This window comes from Bos taurus, chromosome 5 (genome assembly GCF_002263795.3).
Source record: "Bos taurus isolate L1 Dominette 01449 registration number 42190680 breed Hereford chromosome 5, ARS-UCD2.0, whole genome shotgun sequence".
Taxonomy (NCBI): Eukaryota; Metazoa; Chordata; class Mammalia; order Artiodactyla; family Bovidae; genus Bos; species Bos taurus.
The window spans coordinates 72,050,456-72,069,488 of record NC_037332.1 but is presented as its reverse complement, the minus strand read 5'-3'; the positions used below and the strand labels follow the sequence as shown (position 1 = coordinate 72,069,488).

Below are 19,033 nucleotides of genomic sequence, written 5' to 3'. Positions count from 1 at the left end.
GAAGGCTCATCTTTTCCAGACATCTGTGATTATTCTCCCTTCCTTCCAGCGACCCTCCTTTGACTGTCCTTCTTATAGGCTGCTGCTGTGCATACACCTGGAGTTTATCATACTCCATTTATTACCATCTTAGTATTGGAATTGTGGAAGCCAGTTTCTAAAATAGCCCTCAGTGACGGCATCTCCTGGTACACACACTTTTGTCTGATCCCTTCCCACGTTGCCCAAGGCTAACCTGTATAATCAATAAGATGTTGCAAAAATGACACCATGCAACTTCTGAGGCCAAGTCATAAAAGACATCCTAGCTTCTTTCTTGTTCTCTGTTGGATCTCTTACTCTGGGAGAAGCCAGCCACCACGTTGTAAAGGCATCCAGACAGACCAAGGGGTGGTCCATCTGGTGTAGAACTGAAGTTTCCTACCAACAGCCCTGGTGGGCTTCACTGGTGGTGCAGACTGTAAAGAATCTGCCTGTAATGCAGGAGACCCGGGTCCATCCCTGGATCGGGAAGATCCCCTGAAGAAGGAAGTGACATCCCACTCCAGTATTCTTGCCTGGAGAATTCCATGGACAGAGGAGCCTGTGGGGCTGTAATCCATAGGGTCACAAAGAGTCAGACACGACTGAACAACTAATACACAACCAACAGCAAGCGTCACTTCCCAGGCATGTAGTAGGAGTGAGCCATCTTGAAGCAGATCCATTGCATTCAGATGTCTATAAGGTCAACCAAGGTCTTGACTACAGCCTGATGAGAAATCCTGAGCCAGAGCCACCCAGAAAGTGGGCTCCCAAATTCCTAACAGAAACTGTGTGAGATAATAAACAATTATTGCGGTTTTAAGCTTCTGTGTCTTGAGATAACTTGTTATGCAGCAAAGGATAATGAATATCCATTAGACCATAAACTCTTCAAGCACCAGCCATGTTTTATTCATTGTGGACGCTAGTCCCTAGCCCCTTCTCAGTACCTGACCCATATTAAGTGTTCCGTCAATGCTGATTTAAATGATTCCAACTGAGCTAAACTGGAGCATTTTTTTTTTTGCTGGCAAGGGTAAATACAAATGGAGATGACTTTATCTTGTAGGCAAGAATCTCATCTTCTCTTCTAAATATCATCAGTAATACTAACAATTAAAAATAATAGTCAATCCCTATATACAGCATCAGAATTCTCACAAGCCTGTTGAGTATGTTCTGTGTGGATGCCCATTTTGCAGATGAGAAAACAGAGGTACATGGAGCAGTGTTTAATTACTTGGCCAAAGTGACCCAGCCTGGTGAGTGATGGGGCCAGGATTCAAAGCCAGGCAGTCAGACTCCAGAGTGTGAGCTGCTAGCCAATTGAAAAGCTTATCTTGAGCGCTTGCAGTATAGCACACACTGTACCAGACCCTTTCATTCTCTTGCCTCATTTAGTGCTTTTGCAAACCTCATGGGATACATATTTATTTCCCCTCTTTTTTGGGTGAGCAGATTGAGGATGAGAGCAGTGAGCTTGCCAGTGGGAATCTGGCCGTTCAGACTCCTGAGCTTATGTTTAGTTCACAGTCCTCCACGGCACGGCCCAGGGTCCCCCACCCACCCACCCACCTGAGCTTCTTATCCTCCATTTCTCAGCAATTATGTTCTGAACACACAGGTTGGTTGCCAAGACAACCACTCAGAAACAACATGAAAGGCAAATGACTTTTCAGACATTCTGCAGCCAGGATGGTTTCTTCTTTAACTTTTAAAAATGAGTCAAGGTGATTTGTAATCCACAAGAAAAAGTGGATAGGTAAAAGAAATGTATTATTTTTTCCTTTTTGAAATAAATGTATTGGAATATAGCTGCTTTACAGTGTTGTGTTTCTGCTGTACAGCAAAGTGAATCAGCTATATGTATACATATGTCCCCTTGTTTTTAGGTCCTTCCCATTTAGGTCACCACAGAGCCCTGAGTAGAGTTCCCTGTGCTATACAGTAGGTTCCTGTTAGTTATCAATTTTATACACAGTATCAATAGTGTATATATGTCAATCCCAATCTCCCAGTACATCCGATGCCCCTCCTTCCCCCCTTTGGTGTCCATACATCTGTTTTCTATATCTGTGCCTCTGTTTCTGCTTTGCAAATAGGTTCATCTGTACCATTTTTCTAAATTCCACATATATGCATTAATAGACGATATTTTTTTTTCTCTTTTTGATGTAGGTCACTCTGTATGACAGTCTCCAAGTCCACCCATGTCTCTATAACTCAGTTTCATTCCTTTTAATTATTGTTGTTGCTAAGTTGTGTCTGACTCCTTGTGACCCCATGAACTGCAGCATGCCAGGCTTCCCTGTCCTTCACTATCTCCCAGAATTTGCTCAAACTCATGTCCATTGACTTGGTGATGCCATCTCATCCTCTGTCACCCTCTTCTCTTCCTGCCTTCAATTTTTCCCAGCATCAGGGTCATTTCTAGTGAGTCAGCTCTTCGCATCAGGTGGCCAAATTATTGGAGATTCAGCATCAGTCCTTCCAGTGAATATTCCAGGTCGATTTCCTTTAGGATTGTCTGAGTCTTCCATTGTATATATGTACTACATCTTCTTTATCCGTTTCTCTGTCGGACATTTAGTTTCTTTCCATGTCCTAGCTGAAGAAATTTATTTTGAGCAGAAAATATTTCTAGGATGATGAGGAAAGATTCCAAATTAGAAATAGAGCAATTCCCTAGGAAGGGAGCAAAATATACTACTCTTACTCCCGTTTTTTCACATGAAAAAATTAATCTCCACAGAGATTTTCAATTCAGGAATACCCAACTCCAAAGCCTTTGTATCTAATTGCCTTGAAAAAAGCTGCTTCTTGGTGAACATAGATTTTACTGATGAAGGCAGGGGCGTGGCTACGACCCTACAGTTACTAGCCCTGAGGAGTGGAGGACAGCTCTGAATAGACCAATAACTATGGGAAGGGTAAAGAAGAAAGAAACACTGCATCATTTCAGAGTAGAGCATCTAAGGCTGGGGGGCTGAAATTTGAGGAAGGGGAAAGGACTCGGTCCTCTCCCCACACAGTTCATATACTGCGATATTAAGACCTGACCTTTAGTCTAGTTGGAAGTAATGTAAATAAGATAGCACATAGAAAGCTCTCCCCACAGTGCCTGCATGCTTGCGTGCTCAGTCACTAAGTCATGTCTGACTCTCTGCAACCCTATGGACTGTAGCCCACCAGGCTCCTCTGTCCATGGGATTCTCCAGGCAAGAATACTGGAATGGGTTGCCATTCCCTTCTCCAGGGGATCTTCCCAATCCATGGATCAAAGTTGCATCTATCTCTTGCATTGGCACGTGGGTTCTTTGCTACTAGCGCTATCTAGGAAGCCCCCCAGGGAGCTCCCTGATGGCCAGTAAACAGCTCAAGCCCCAGCAAAGGCTAGATAGTATTATCATTATGGGGGCATCCCAGTGCCCCCATAAGAATTGCTTATGCTCCTTTATGTAAGTGGATTCAGTGGTATTCTTAAGCTCAGTTGCATTTTTGCTAATTAAATCTTAGAGCATGTCTGCTTAGAATTATTAACAGCCATTGCAAGGATAATAATCTATCCATTAACATAAACCTAGCTTTCATTCTTATTATTATTTTAATTACATGAACCCTTTGGCGTGTTCAGTGATGAAGAACATGCTAGGATATTGCTCAGCTAGGTGATGGTGTTTCTACAGGGTACTCTGGGGGTCAGTCTGCATGACACTTTCCAGGTCTCTGTAACTTGCCTCTGAAGATGGTCTTCTCCACATTGATTCCCTGGTGGCTCACATGGTCAGGAATCTGGCTGCAATGCAAGATACCTGGGTTCCTGCAGGTCAGGACAATCCCCTGGAGAAGGGAATGGCTACCCACTTCTAGTATTCTTGCCTGGAGAATTCCATGGACAGAGGAGCCTGGCAGGTTACAGTCCATGGGGTTGCAAAGAGTTGGACACTACCGGACGACTAACACTTTTACTTTCTGTTGATTCCAAGAATTTAATATCCTCAGTTGGACTGGAGTTTATTGTATGTAGGCTGGAAGTGAGATTAGTAGCAGTGTGGATTGTATGAGGAGACTCCCCCTAAAGGTTATATAGGCGAACACTCACACCCATTTCCGCGCCCCCCCCCCCAAAACCCAGGAGTGTGGTCCAATTTGGAGATTCACTAGAGAGGGCTTCACATTTCCCCATAGATCCCAGTTTGTGATTTATTAATCTTATATATAGAAATATAGGGAAAAGATATGGGTGATTTATTTTCCCTGTTAGAACTATCTCTGTTCCCTGTTTCCTTTTTATTGTCAAAGTTATTAATACCATGGGCTTCCCTGATAGCTCAGTTGGTAAAGAATCCGCCTGCAAAGCAGGAGACCCTGCTTCAGTTCCTAGGTCAGGAAGATCTGCTGAAGACGGGATAGGCTACCCACTCCAGTATTCTTGGGCTTCCCTTGTGGCTCAGCTGATGAAGAATCTACCTGCAATGCAGGAAACCTGAGTTCTATCCCTGGGTTTAATGTCTTATCTTTATCAAATTCCAAATCATGTATCATCTGAATCTGGGTAGCGCTGACACACACTCATTGGGAGAAGGGAAATGGACTTTACTTCCCTCCTCTTTTTTTAAAAAAATAATTTTATTTATTTATATGTATATTTTGCCTGTGGTGGGTTTTGGTTGCTGTGCGGGCTTTTCTCTAGTTTCGGTGAGTTGGGGCTACTCCCTAGTTGCGGTGCCTGGATCTCTCACTCTGGTTTCTCTTGTTGCTGAGCATAGACTCTAGGGCACATGTGCTTTAGTGGTTTCAGTGGAGCACAGGCTCAATAGTTGGGGCACACGGGCTTAGTTTATCCAAGGCATGAGGATCTTCCCGGACCAGGGATTAAACCCGTGTCCCCTGCTTTGGCAGGCAGCTTCTTTACCATAGACCCACCAGGGAAGCCCATTTACTTACCTTCTCTTAATGAATAGATGCTCTGTAATCCTCACAGCAATATTGTGAAGTGAGCGTTTGAAGTTCCCATTTTACAGATGAGAAAACTGAGGCTTATGGTGGTTAAGTGACTTGCCTTGAGTCACATAGCTTATAAGCTTATTAGAAGTGGTGCTAAAAACCAGGTTCTGGGGCTCAACAAGCTGTGCCTTTTTCAATGTACTGTACCGATCTGGACCCAAGCAATTACAGATGCCTCTTCTCCTAATTGGCAAAAATATCACAGGTGGCATTTGAACTGAGGCCTGGTTAAGTCTGCATCATACACATGGTCAAATGACTGTGTTGTTACCATAATATGAATGACATCATGCCTACCTCAAGGGTTTCTAGTCCAGAGCTGGAAAGAGACATGGAAAATTAGACAGTGTGATGGCTTGTTGTGCCGAAGGAAAGGAAACAGCTCGATTTGGGAGCCCTCACCCAGCCTTGGGCAGCAGGGAGGGGGGCCGGAGGCTGGTGCCTTCTAAGTTGGGACTTGAAGGAAGAGCAAGATTTGGACAGAGGCAGACAGCACAGGTTCCATGCTGCTGCTGAGAGAAGGAGCCATTTGTAACATATACATCTGCTTCTCACCACACGTTCTTCCCCCCTCTAGATTCCTTAGTTTTCTTTCTGGGATTTTCTTTCTGAATACAAACCCATTCGAATGCTTCCTCTACCTCTAATTGAACACTCTACTTAATTGATTATGTATTAAGTCGGGGACTTGGGGTGACATTCAGGCCTGGGCTTATGTTGAGATTAATTTATTCCTGTAGTCCTACTGTTCTGTGATGCATCCGAGTGCCTCGCCTGTGTGTGAAAAATAAAGCCGGGAGTTGGAGCCGCCTAATTAGACGGCTTAACCCAACGTCTCCACCAAGCTCTCTTGCTTTGATGGTAACCAAAATAGATGAATAAGTTAATCAAAGGTCTGATTAAATAGCACGACTCTGCGGCATGGGCCGGTGACTGCCAAGCTTCAGTTCAGGCAAATTCTCAGGGGAGTGAGGAAACCAAGCTGAGTTCCAAAGGCCCAGGCTTACGCGAAGAAGAGTTTTATAAAACCCACGGGAGGGAATTATTCAGAGTCCTCAGGCGTCAGATCTTAAGGTGATGGCTGGCCTGGAAGCTGACTTCAAAGGAAGACTATGGTTTGGGAAAGGAACACAAACATTTCGCCTGACAGATTCCAGCTATAGCTTTGCATCTTGCTTGGTGAGGATTTGCGACTAATCAGTCTCCTTCCTGTGCCATCCATCTGTCCGTCCGTCCATCCATCTGTCTTCCCATGCATCCTTCCATCTCCCCAGCCATCCTGCAGATGTGTGTTGTGTCTGTGATGTGTGAGGCTTGGTGCTTTGATCTTGCCATCATTTGTTTAAATTAATGGCCATTCTATTCTGTTAGGTTTGTCCCTCTGGATTCTTTCTCATCTTTCTTCACTCTTCCCCTTGAGCTGATGCCTAAGGGCTGCATCCCCAAGCTTACTTTCTCACTGGATTATGTTTGGGTTTGCCCAGTGGGCTACCCTGGCAGGAGTCCTAGGGGCAGGAGGAGAGGGGGAGCTGAGATCTCTCTCCCTGATCCATCCTGAGGGATTGTTGCAGCAAGGTCATGTCTCTCTTCTGAAGGTCACTGCTCCTGCTAAGGGGCTTATTCATCTGACTCCCCTCTTTGGACACTAGCAGCAGCTGGCATTGGCCCTTCATGCGTTGAGTGGTAACGGCCCCCAACTCTTCCGCTCACCAAGTCTGCCCAGTGCCTTGTTTCTGCCCTTAAATTCTGCATTCATCCACACCCTGACTGATAATGATACACTGGAAGTGACTCCCTTTTATAAACGGCAGAGACTCCCCTCGCAGATTTGGCCAAGTTGACGTGGTGATTAATTGACAGTGTCAGAATATGAACTCAGGTGTATCTGACTCCAGGACCCAAGGTTCAGTTCTGTACTAGATCCCAGAGATGCCCCCAGACTTCAATATTAAGTATTGAAGAGGCATATGCGCGCACGTGTGTGTTAGTTGCTCAGTTCAGTTCAGTCACTCAGTCATGTCCAATTCTTCGCTGACTCCATGGACTGCAGCACACCAAGCCTCCCTGTCCATAACCAACTCCCAGAGTTTACTCAAACTCATCTCCATTGAGTCGGTGATGCCATCCAACCATCTCATCCTCTGTCATCCCCTTCTTCTCCTGCCTTCAGTCTTTCCCAGTATCAGGGTCTTTTCAAATGAGTCAGTTCTTTGTATCAGGTGGCCAAAGTATTGGAGTTTCAGCTTCAGCATCAGTCCTTCCAATGAACACTCAGAACTGATCTCCTTTTAGGATGGACTTATTGGATCTCCTTGCAGTCCAGGGGACTCTCAAGAGTCTTCTCCAACACCACAGTTCAAAAGCATCATTTCTTCATTGGTTGCTCAGTCACGTCCAAGTCTTTACAACCCCATGGACTCCTCTGTCCATAGAATTTTCCAGGTAAGAATACTGGAGTGGGTTGCTGTTGCCTTCTCCAGGGCATCTTCCTCACCCAGAGATCAAACCCAAGCATAGCTATGTACATACTGGAAATGGGGAGAGAGAATCGGGATGAAGGGTGGGACCACATTTGCTGAGGATCTTTTGTGTACCAAGCAGTTGAGTCCTTTAAACTCCTTCAGTTTTTACATTAGCCATCTATTTGCTATGCTGGATGCCATGATCTTAGTTTTCTGAATGTTGAGCTTTAAGCTTTAATTTAAGCTTTTTCACTGTCCTCTTTCACGTTCATCAAGAGGTTCTTTAGTTCTTCCTCGCTTTCTGCCATAAGGGTGGTGTCATCTGCATATCTGAGGTTATTGATATTTCTCCCAGAAATCTTGATTCCAGGTTGTGCTTCATCCAGCCCAGCATTTCTCATGATGTACTCTGCATACAAGTTATGTAAGTTAAATAGCATGGTGACTATATACAGCCTTGACATACTCCTTTTCCTATTTGGAACCAGTCTGTTGTTACATGTCCAGGCAGATAGATGGGTAAACACTGGAAACAGTGACTGACTTTATTTTCTGGGCTTCAAAATCACTGCAGATGGTGATTGCAGCCATGAAATTAAAAGACGCTTACTCCTTGGAAGGAAAGTTATGACCAACCTAGACAGCATATTGAAAAGCAGAGACATTACTTTGTCAACAAAGGTCCATCTAGTCAAGGCTATGGTTTTCCCAGTGGTCATGTATGGATGTGAGAGTTGGATTATAAAGAAAGCTGAGTGCTGAAGAATTGATGCTTTTGAACTGTGGTGTTGGAGAAGACTCTTGAGAGTCCTTTGTACTGCAAGGAGATCCAACCAGTCCATCCTAAAAGTGATCAGTCCTGGGTATTCATTAGTAGGACTGATGTTGAAGCTGAAACTCCAATACTTTGGCCACCTGATGCGAAGAGCTGACTCATTTGAAAAGACCCTGATGCTGGGAAAGATTGAAGGCAGGAGGAGAAGGGGACGACAGAGGATGAGATGATTGGATGGCATCACCGACTCAATGGACATGGGTTTAGGTGAACTCCGGGAGTTGGTGATGGACAGGGAGGCCTGGCATACTGCCGTTCATGGGATTGCAAAGAGTCGAACACAGCTGAGCAACTGAACTGAACTGTGATGTAGCAGCAGCTCCATTTTTACTGATAAAGAAACCAAGGCTTAGGGAGATCAACCCTTCCTGTGGGGCTAGAGTCCAGATTTGAACTTTTGTTTCTTTTTTCCCTCCTCCATGCTACCCAGGAACAAGGTGACAGGTTGTAGGCAGTCAATGGTTCTTTCTCTTGAAATTGACACATGGTGAAGAGTTCAGTTTATGTTTTCTTTTTTTCTGCTCAAAATTGTACTCACTTAATGCAAAGAGCCATTGCAAAACTGAGAATAAGGAATAGCTAAAATTGTATTTTCAAACAAATTGGAGATGAAAACAGCATGGAGTAGGTGTGAGAAATGGAATGGGTCATATGGGTTATCAGAGAAGGTCCTTTCTGATAGCTTTCTTAAACTGACTTCATACACTCCGGTTTCCCATCACTGGATCCTTATATGTTTAAAATGAAGACTGTCACACTTAGTTTTTCTTTACAACATTAGTAGTTGATAATTTTTAAAGTTGGCAAGTATAGATTAAATGTGTGTATGTAACCTGAATATATATATATATATATATATATACACACACACACACACACATATATGTATGAATGTATGTATATCTGTATCTGGGGCTTCTCTGGTGGCTCAGATAGTAAAGAATCTGCCTACAATGCAGGAGACCCTGGTTCAATCCCTGGATTGGGAAGATCCCCTGGAGAAGAGAATGGCTACCCATTCCAATATTCTTGCCTGGTGAATTCTGTGGACAGAGGAGCCTGGCAGGCTACGATCCATGGGGTCTCAAAGAGTCAGACACGACTGAGCAATTTTTCATATCTATATCTATCTATAGAGAGAGACTGTACTCCTATCATCCCCCAAATGATTGATGTCAGTGGTTTGATGCTGTGCTTCCATTTCTTTTTTCTCTGCATTAATCTGAGTGGATATGTTTTCGTATTGTTTGATTATATCTAGTAGTTAATAAGCAAAAGCAATTTTTAAGCTTCCTTTTTTTATTTTTTTTTTTTACTTTTAACATGTCAGTTTCTTTTCATTTCATCTTAGTCTATATTGCTTGTAACAACTGCACAGTGTGCTATCAATGTTTTTTGTCTGCATCAGTTTTTAGTTGTGACATGCAGGGGTTTTTTTTGTTTTTTTTTTTCTTTAGCCACAGCATGAAGTCTCTTTGTTGAGAAGGAAATGAAATGGCAACCCACTCCAGTAATCTTGCCTGGAAAATCTCATGGACAGAGGGACCTTGTGGGCTACAGTCCATGGGGTCACAAAGAGTTGGACACGATTTAGTAATTAAACAACAAATATCGGCTCTTACCTATGGCATGTGGGATCTTAGGGTATATGGGTTCTAGTTCCCTGACCAAGGATCGAACCTGGGGTCCCCTGCATTGGGAGTGTGGAGTCTTAATCACTGTACCACTGGGAAAGTCCCTTATCAAATTTTTTAAATACTTTGTTTATATTAACTGTTTAATTTTTCGGCATTTGGATTGTTGCTATTTATTTACTTTTATGACATGGTGATGAACTTCAGGAATAAAACTTTGATCTCGTTCTTAAGCGTGACTTTAAAAAAAAAAAAAAGTGTGTCCTCGAATGGAATTATAAGGACCAAAAGGGAGAATATTTTTTGGAATTTTTATGATGTGACCACATTTTCCATTAAAGGGTTCCATTCCAAATGTTCATTTCTTGAAAACAAGTGTACTTTGGCTTCCATGGAGATTCCCGTGGCAGCTGAGACAATACCCTGTCCATAGGGTCTTCATAAATGACCTGTGCTTCTGGAAGCTTTCATCACACTGGTGTTCAGTATTACTGTTAGCCTTCATTATCATTAGTACTAGTCGTAGTACTAGTAGTATCATTAGTAGTATCATCAAATGGTACTAAGGTGTGTGACTCGCTGATGTTCCCACCACCTGAGGGACATTGGTTGTTCCTTTGTTTGCTCTTGTATGTTCTCAGTTGCTCGGTCGTGTCTGACTCTTTGGGACCCCATGGACTGTAGCTTGCCAGGCTCCTCTGTGTATGGAATTTTCCAGGCAAGAAAAGTGTACGCCTTAATGATACTATTAAGTAGTCATTTTTAATGACACAGAAATGGAATAAGACTTTAAGAAATATATCTATCCAGGAACAATTAGACATCGGTTGCAAAAATATATACAGTATGATTCAATTTTTGAAACTTTTATTTATTTTGTGAATATTATTTTCTCCAATGAGCCTATATAATTTCTATAATAACAGTAATCTTATTTTAAAATATCTGAGTGTAGTATTTGCATAGGGTAGTTATTTCAAAAACATTACTCTCCTTCTCCCTTGATTCAGGTACATTTTTCTTCCAAAAGAACTTCACAAGCCAAACTGTAAATTACATGAATAAATCTTTAAGAAAACATTCATTCATTTACTCAACAATTTTTATTGGAACCTTTTTATGTGCCAGGCACTATTTATAATGCTTGTACAAAAAAATTAAATGTAGTGATTTTTTTTTTTTTTTTTTTTTTTTTGCTTTCTCCTACTCTTTCTCTTCACTTCCCTGTCTAGTCTGAAGTTTCCTGGATCCCCAACAAACACTACTCTGGGATTTATGGTCTGATGAAGCTCGTCCTCACCAAGACTCTTCCTGCCAACCTGGAGAGGGTCATCGTCCTTGACACAGACATCACCTTTGCAACAGACATTGCCGAGCTCTGGGCTGTGTTCCACAAGTTCAAAGGTAATTGTAGCCCTTTTTTTTCCCTGATATCTGAAGGTGTCAAATGACATAACGAGAATAGCAATTGTATTTTTTTTTTAATGTGAGGGCAACTCTTAATGAGGTCATGCTAATGAAATAGACAAGGAATTATAAATAGAGGTGAGCATCAGTTCTCCTCTCACTTGGTACTTGTTAGAGGAAAACAGGGATTGGCTTGTATGTCTTTAATAATTGAAAAAGTAAGATCTGTGTTCATAGGAAGAACCCAGTTGAGGGTTGTTGAATTGCTTTGTAAGAGACAGATATCAAATGTGTGTATTTTGTGTGCCCATAATTGAGTGTTGGCTTCTTTGTGTGGAGACGCACATTTATCGGTTTTCCCTTCTTATCAAATGATACTTTGATTGCTGAGAAAGCCTGTGAGATGGTGGTGATGGGTATTCATTATAGAGTGTTTGAAAATGTTCTTATGACTTTTTCTTTCATTAAAAAGTTGATGGTTTATCATTTAAAGAAGTATGTAAGTTTGGCTTTCTAAGAGGTTCTTTCTAGTCAGTTTCTTCGTAGTTTTTATTGTTAACTCTTGTCACTGCCCCAAGGTATGTGTGAGTATCAGGTGGGAAATTGTGAGGACAATCAGTGTTTATAACTGGTGTGGATTCATGAGAGAAGTGGCAGGCACAAACCCTACTATTATTTTAATACCCCTCTACCAGGTGTCATCCTTTAAATTATGATATTAGTTTTATATTCTCAATATTAGACAAATACATTGAGAGATAAACCTAGCGGTGTTTTTTTTTTTTTTCCTGACTTTTGCACTCTGGCTTCTGTGTTTAAAATCCCTCCTGCCTCTTCTCTATAGCTCCTTATCCTCTGAAGGTGAAATATTGCTTAGTGATTTTGAATCACAGCATTCTCAAGAATCACAGGCTATTCCAGTTGGTTTCTGTTTCCATTCACTGACAGAAGAGTAAATTCCTCACCCACTCCAGTCTCTGCCTGCTTCCTTCTGGGAGCCTCCCAGCTTTGGGATAATTGAAAAAAGTCCTCAGCACACCACGGGGGCAAAACACTCTGACCCTTGGCTCTTTTCCTTGTCAGGATCAAAACTTTCCTTATTCATGTCAATAATGACACTAATAGACTGTTGAAACAGAGCATGTCTCAGCTTTCCGATCTCTTCTTCATAGAATGTTTGGATCTGTTTTAGTTCACAGATAAAGGAACAGAAGCTTGGTGGGATGCAAGGTTCCACTTGGAGCTGAGACCGCAGTGCATGTGTGTGTTGTCTTCCCTGAGCATCTCTTTTCAAGTCCCCCATCACATCTATTTGTTTTTGTTTTTTCCTGATTACACTGCACTCATTAGGGACTTTTTTTTCTATAGTTATGTGGCATTTTATTCCTATTTCAGTGCTGACCTTCAGTATTCAGTGATGTATTTATTCAGCAGGCATTGTTGCATCCCCGCCAGGGATCACCGGCTATAAGAAGTCACCCACTGGGCCTTGGCTGATGAAAAGTGAAGGGGAGGGAGAGTCACCACCTCCCATGGAGGAAGGGAACTCCACCTCCAGCTGGGACCATGTGACTGTAGAGGTGATGATCATGTCTGTCTTGCAGGATGAGAGTAGTGATTGTGTGTGGTAGACACTCACATTCCCCTTTGGGAGGAAAGGCTCATTCCTCCAGCTGCTGGAAGACTACCTGCAGGTGGGCTCTGCTCTCAGCCCTCTTTGGGGAGTGGTCTCAGGTGAAGAGAGTCACCTTGCCCGGGGCCACACCCCACCCCATGGACTGACTAATGCATGTGATATCTTGCAGGATCCACTGGCGTCTGCCTGGCAGCCCCATTTCTCCCTGTGCCCAGTCCTGCTGGCATGCCACCCCTTTCATAGATGTTGTCCTGAGAATTCTCCCTAAGTTAACCCCCAGCGGGCTCACTCCCATTCCCGCGTCTACTTCCCGAGAAACTCAGCCTGCCATATGCATTCAGAGCTGCAAGTCTCTCCTGGATGAGTGTAACCCAGCAAGATCCCAGGGACAGGTGGTCCCTAAAGGTAACCTGTCACTGGGAAATCACATCTATTCTGTCCCAGCAAGGACCTGCCACAGCGCTGGTAGGGTTCTGTCACCAGTCACAAGCACAGTAATAATCTGGTGTTAAGCCCGCCCACCCCCATATCCCCGTGGATGGGAAGGCATCCAAGGCTCTTGCTGCTCCCGGAGATGACCCAAGGACGTGGATTTGGAGGGCTCAGAGACTCAAGGCAGCTCCTGGGGCAGAGCAGAGTATGTGGGCCAAGGTCAGGGCCAGGGAAGTTTGACTGCAAGGAGTTCAGTTAATGGGCTGCATTTTATTTGCTCATCCTCTCGTTGGTTCATTTCGAGCATTAGTCAGGCCCCCACAGTGCAGAGGAATCTATTAGATGCTGTTGTTAGAACAGGGCACCTGCCTTCAAGGAGCTCACAAACAAGGGGTACTGTGTATGTGTTTACCTATCACCAGCAAAGGAGTGTAACAAGCGTCTGAGGTTTTCCCATGCCCGCCCTAACTTTTCTGGGGAAATAAGGAAATGAAAAGTAAGTAAGCTCTTCTCTTTTCCATATGGCGCTCTTTAGTATAGGGGTGTGTGTGTGAGAGAGAGAGAGAGAGATTATTTTTTCTAAATGGAATGATTAGAAGCCAGTTCATGGAATAGGAAGGAAGTCCCTTAGGACAGACCCATAAATGTGGAACACTCTGATCCAGGAGGGAAGGTTCCCCTCTCATAAAGGTAATCGCAGTTGATATGTTTCACTGTAAACCTTTTGAGTGACATTGATGCCATTTGGCCTTGCTGGGTTTTCTCTGGTCTGGAACACCTAGTTTATCTGGGCTGCAGTGACTCTAGTGTTCAGTCTCATATAGACTTGACTCCTTAAGGATGCTGTGAAATCCCCCTTGCCTAAACTCATTACATGGAGAACCTAGTAAAGAGCTTTTTAGTAAGGACTTAGACCAGCCTCAGTCTCTGCTGTGGTCATCGCCTCCGTGGCATTTGCCTGTCTCTGCATCCTGATCAAGTCTACTCCAACTGGCATGGGGGCAGAATCAAAGGCATAAGGAAGTGTGATTTTCCCCAGATTTGAGAAATAAAACCTCCATCTGCAGAATACTGGCCCAGCTTGCGAAGTTCCAGGACACCCTCTTTAAAGTAGCTGTGAGCCCTAGGAAGTCTCCGCATGTATTCATCATGGTCCAGTAGAATAAGCCAGAACTAGAGCCCCTCTGGAGACTCTGTGACTACAGGCAGGTTACTTGACTCCTCTGGGCCTCAGTGAGCCAAGAACAATGCCAGCAGGGTCCTTGCAGGAAATGCACAGATAGTTTGCATTATTCTTCCCATGTTCCATTTTCTCTAAGGACTCCTGCCAGCAGGTGTGGGGTAACAGCAGATACCATTAATGGGTGTCTGCTCCATTACCTTGCAACTTTGCCCACAAAGCCATGGGGCAGCTGTAAAGTGTACAATAATGTAAAAAGGCCAAATATGAAGAACTTTGGAAGTATTGTTTTTGAAAAGACATTTAAGAACTTCTGTGGTTTTAATCACTTGCCTTGAAGGGGTTTTTGGACCCTCTTAGAACCTTTGTGTGGGACCTTCCCGCATCCCTTCTTCCCTGTTCCTCCAACCCCACCTTCCACATCTATTTGGTCACTCATTCATTAATTCATTATCTTTTGAGCCCTTGGACCTGTCCTTGGCCCTGGGGATAAAAATAGTAAGTCACACAGACCCAGACCTGCCCCCGTGTTGCTAATTCCTATCAGCTGTTTTTTTTCTGTGTCAGGAGCCAGACTATCTTGTTTCCCCCTCAAAAGTCTCTAAGTGTCTTGCCTGAGACCCTACAGCCTGCACGAGGCCGTGGTGGAGCCTGGATGGAAGCCAGCCCGACCCCAGGCTGACCTCAGAGCCTACTAGGTGTTTAACCACTAGATTCGAGATCCAACTGAACTCACAGTTACATTAAAATGTGGAAAGTACCTTGAAAGGCAGAATTGACGGTGAAGTAGAATCACATTTGAGGGTGCCTTGGCAATGGCACCCCACTCCAGTACTCTTGCCTGGAAAATCCCATGTATGGAGGAGCCTGGTGGGCTGCAATCCATGGGGTCACTAAGAGTCAGACACGACTTCACTTTCACTTTTCACTTTCATGCATTGGAGAAGGAAATGGCAACCCACTCCAGTGTTCTTGCTTGGAGAATCCCAGGGATGGGGGAGCCTGGTGGGCTGCCGTCTCTGGGGTCACACAGAGTCACACACGACTGAATCGACTTAGCAGCAGCAGCCTTGGCCAAGGGGCTTCCCTGATGGTTCAAACAGCAAAGAATCTGCCTGCAATGCAGGAGACCCAGGTTTGATCCCTGGGTCAGGAAGGGCCCCTGGAGAAGGGAATGGCAACCCACTCCAGTAACTCTTGCCTGGAGAATTCCATGGACAGAGGAGCCTGGTGGGCTATAGTCCAAAGGGTCGCAAAGAGTCAGACAGGACTGAAGCGACAAAGCAGCAGCAGCAGTCCAGGCCAGGGAGGCTTGTGAAGGGAAGAAGCAATGGCAACATTAGCCTGATGGCCCCGCTTAGAAGGGATGCAGTATCCAGAGGCCAGAGGTCCAGAGAGAGAGCCGTGCAGACACTGAAACACACTGCAGTCTGTTCCTCAAACAGACCAGGCGGGCCCTGCCTTGGTCATTTGCTCTGATGTCCCCGTGCTGGGAATGCTAGTCCCCTAGGTCCCTCCCTGTCTTGCTGCCAGAACTCCCTTTAAGGTTTTGCTCCAAGCTCAGCTTCTCTCAAGATTTCCGCCAACTGGCCCCTTTAATCCTGCAACCTGGGATACCATCCTATCCCTCTCACACTGTTCTTTCCTATTTTTTACTGCACCCATCATCTTCTAATCTAGTCCATAATTGCTTATTAAGATTGTTCTGCTCCACCCAGGCAGCCACACAGACTCCCAGATACCAAGGACCTGGCTGGCTTTACCTGATTATTCTGTGTCTTTCCAGCTAATACATATGTACCTTGAGGGCAGGGGTCTTTGTCTTCTTCCTGACGATTTCCCAGCACCTAGAACAATACCTGGCAGGTGCTCCTTAAATGAACAGATAAAACGTGATTCCAGGTTTGCAGAATAGGAAATAAGGCAAGAGAACCACAAAAGGTTTTGTCAAGTGCAGCTTTGGTTTTTATCTAAAGGTAACTGAAAACCAGTTGAGAGTTTTAGGTACAGAAAAGGATGCTAAGATTTTCAGATTTGAAAAGGCTCCTTTGGCTGCAGCGTGGGGTTGTTCTATAAGATGAACCAGGAAACCAGTGCCTTGAAAGAAAGTTTTGGCAGCAGGTGGGAGGTTGTCTACTGCTGTGGTCCAAGCAAGATATGACAGTGGACTTTCAGCAGGATGTTGCCCTTGGGGGCAGCAGGTGATGTCCAAGAGAGACGAAGGCGGGAGTGGAGTGGATGGCCCCAGGTGACGGATTCCGTGTTGGGCGTGTGCAGATGGAATGAATAGGTCTGGATCTTACAAAAGAGTCTGGGCTGGAGGTATCTTTAGGTGATTGATTTTTGGAATGAAAACAAAGCTATTTTATTAAAGTGTTCCCTTTGGGCTATGATAGTTTCCTTTTCTGATTTCCAGGTATAGAATCCAGGGGTGCCGATGCTGTGGTTCCCAGCCCTGAAGGGAGGGTGGCTGGCTGGATCTGCTGTTTATCCAATGGGAGGTTCACTGGGTGATGGCAGGTAGGGGTCAGCACATCCAAAGGCTGGGCAAGGTGTGATTGGCAGGCTGGGATTAGCAAGGACGGGGAGCATACTTCTCGGGAGAAAGGGCCATGGAGTGCACCCTGATTGTGTCAGGAGACCCTGACGGTGCAGCTCACACCCAGTGAGCAATGTCAGTTCCTGCGTCTAGTTACCACTATGTCACCAAGCCAACCACGTCCTGATTGCCCTGTCTGCATGACTCATGGGATGGGACAGGACAGCCACGCCCATGCTCCCCAGGGTCCCCCGATGGGACAAAGGGACCTCTGTCCACTGTGTGAATTTCCTTCATGCACAGGGATGCAGGCTCTCTATGAAGTGAGCTAGAGAGACACTATGAGTCACCTAGGGAAAAGAAAGAAAGAGAAGTTTCTGGAGTCCTGTGAGGTATGTCTTCCACCTCATCCTCGTTCAGCTCAAGGGTCCACTCCCGGAGCTGCTGGACATAGACGTCCAGGGCCTTTCCTAAGGCTGCCTCCCACACATTCCCTCACCGCCGTTCTAACCTTGGCACTACTCACGTCTCTGGACCTGTTTCTTACTGGCAGAGTGGGGATGATGACGTGGTGAGGGTGATGTGAAATAAGACGTAAAAAGGTCTCAGAACGGCGCCTGATGCAGAGGAAGGACCAGCAGTGTGTCATTGCTGCTGTTTCAAATATATGAGAGTCATTTTACTGTCGTCACAGTAAGACAGCTGTCTGCCTACCTAAAAGAGTCAGGATGGGAAAATCTTCATCTTAGATGAGACGGTGTTAGTCCTCTACGAGTAAGAAAATTTCCCCAGATATCCTCGATCAAGATGAGGATGGGGTGGTGGGGGCGGGGTGGGGGATACAATTATACAATGCAATATTGCTCAGCCATTAAAAAGAAGGAAATAATGCCATATGCAGCAACATGGTTAGACCTAGAGATGGTCATCCTGAGTGAAATAAGTCAGAGAAGGAGAAAGTAAGTCAGAGAAGGAATGTCAAAAATAAGTTTGACATCCCTTATATGTGAAATCTAAAATGAAATGATACACTTGAACTTAGAAAACAGAAAAGCACTTACAAACTTAGAGAACAAACTTCTGGTTGCCTGCACATACTGCTGTGTTTAAAACGGATAACCAACAAGGATATACTGTAGAGCACAGGGAACTCTGCTCAATGTTACGTGACAGCCGGGGTAAGAGGGGAGTTTGGGGGAGAATGGGTACGTGAATATGAATGGCTGAGTCCCCTTGCTGTCCACCTGAAACTATCACAACATTGTTAATTGGCTATACTCCAATACAAAATAAAAAGTTGTGTTTTTTTTTAAAAAAGCTAAATGATAAAAAAAATTTTTTTAATGAGGATGGGGGCTTGGGAGGAAGGTCATGTAAGAAGAAGAATCAAGATTTTGTCCTGATGGGAGTCACCAACTGTGTGTCTCAGTGGGGAGAGCAGAGACCATGGAGTGTGAGGTTCTAGGACCTGAGTGGAGGCCCGGCTGTCCCCTGCAATTTACACTTCAGTTTTAATAGAAATAATATTTCAGAAACAAAAGATGTAACTCACCTAGTCCTTTGCAGAGATCTGGTAAATTATCTCACTTTTTGATGCAGATTTTTTCACATTTTACAGTTTCTGAAACTGAGATGTGACTTAACAAAGCCCCTTGACTGTTGATCTTTTTCTCCTAGAAAATGTTTTGCTATATCAGTGTCCCCTTAGAATCTAGAAAATATGCCACTGCTATTTTTATCAGTATTGTTTCTCTAGGTTTTCCTTTTGTCTTAGAGTGCTGGAGGGAAAATGGAGGGTGGGTTGAGTTCTGGGCTAGACAAGGAAGAACTGAATTGGGAGGCTGATTAGAATCAGTGAGAGAGAAGGATCTTAGGGT

The 19,033-nt window shown here is 44.3% G+C and overlaps 1 protein-coding gene across 4 annotated transcripts in view; it reads left to right on the top strand.

Moving 5' to 3' along the window:
* LARGE1 (LARGE xylosyl- and glucuronyltransferase 1) overlaps positions 1-19,033 on the top strand; it is a 609,947-nt gene that overhangs the window by 346,628 nt on the left and 244,286 nt on the right. For all 4 annotated transcript variants that reach the window (NM_001205588.1, XM_005206780.5, XM_059886204.1 and 1 more), the window contains one exon: positions 11,195-11,366. In NM_001205588.1, coding sequence (NP_001192517.1) covers positions 11,195-11,366 — 172 coding nt within the window. The remainder of the gene's footprint in view (positions 1-11,194; positions 11,367-19,033) is intronic.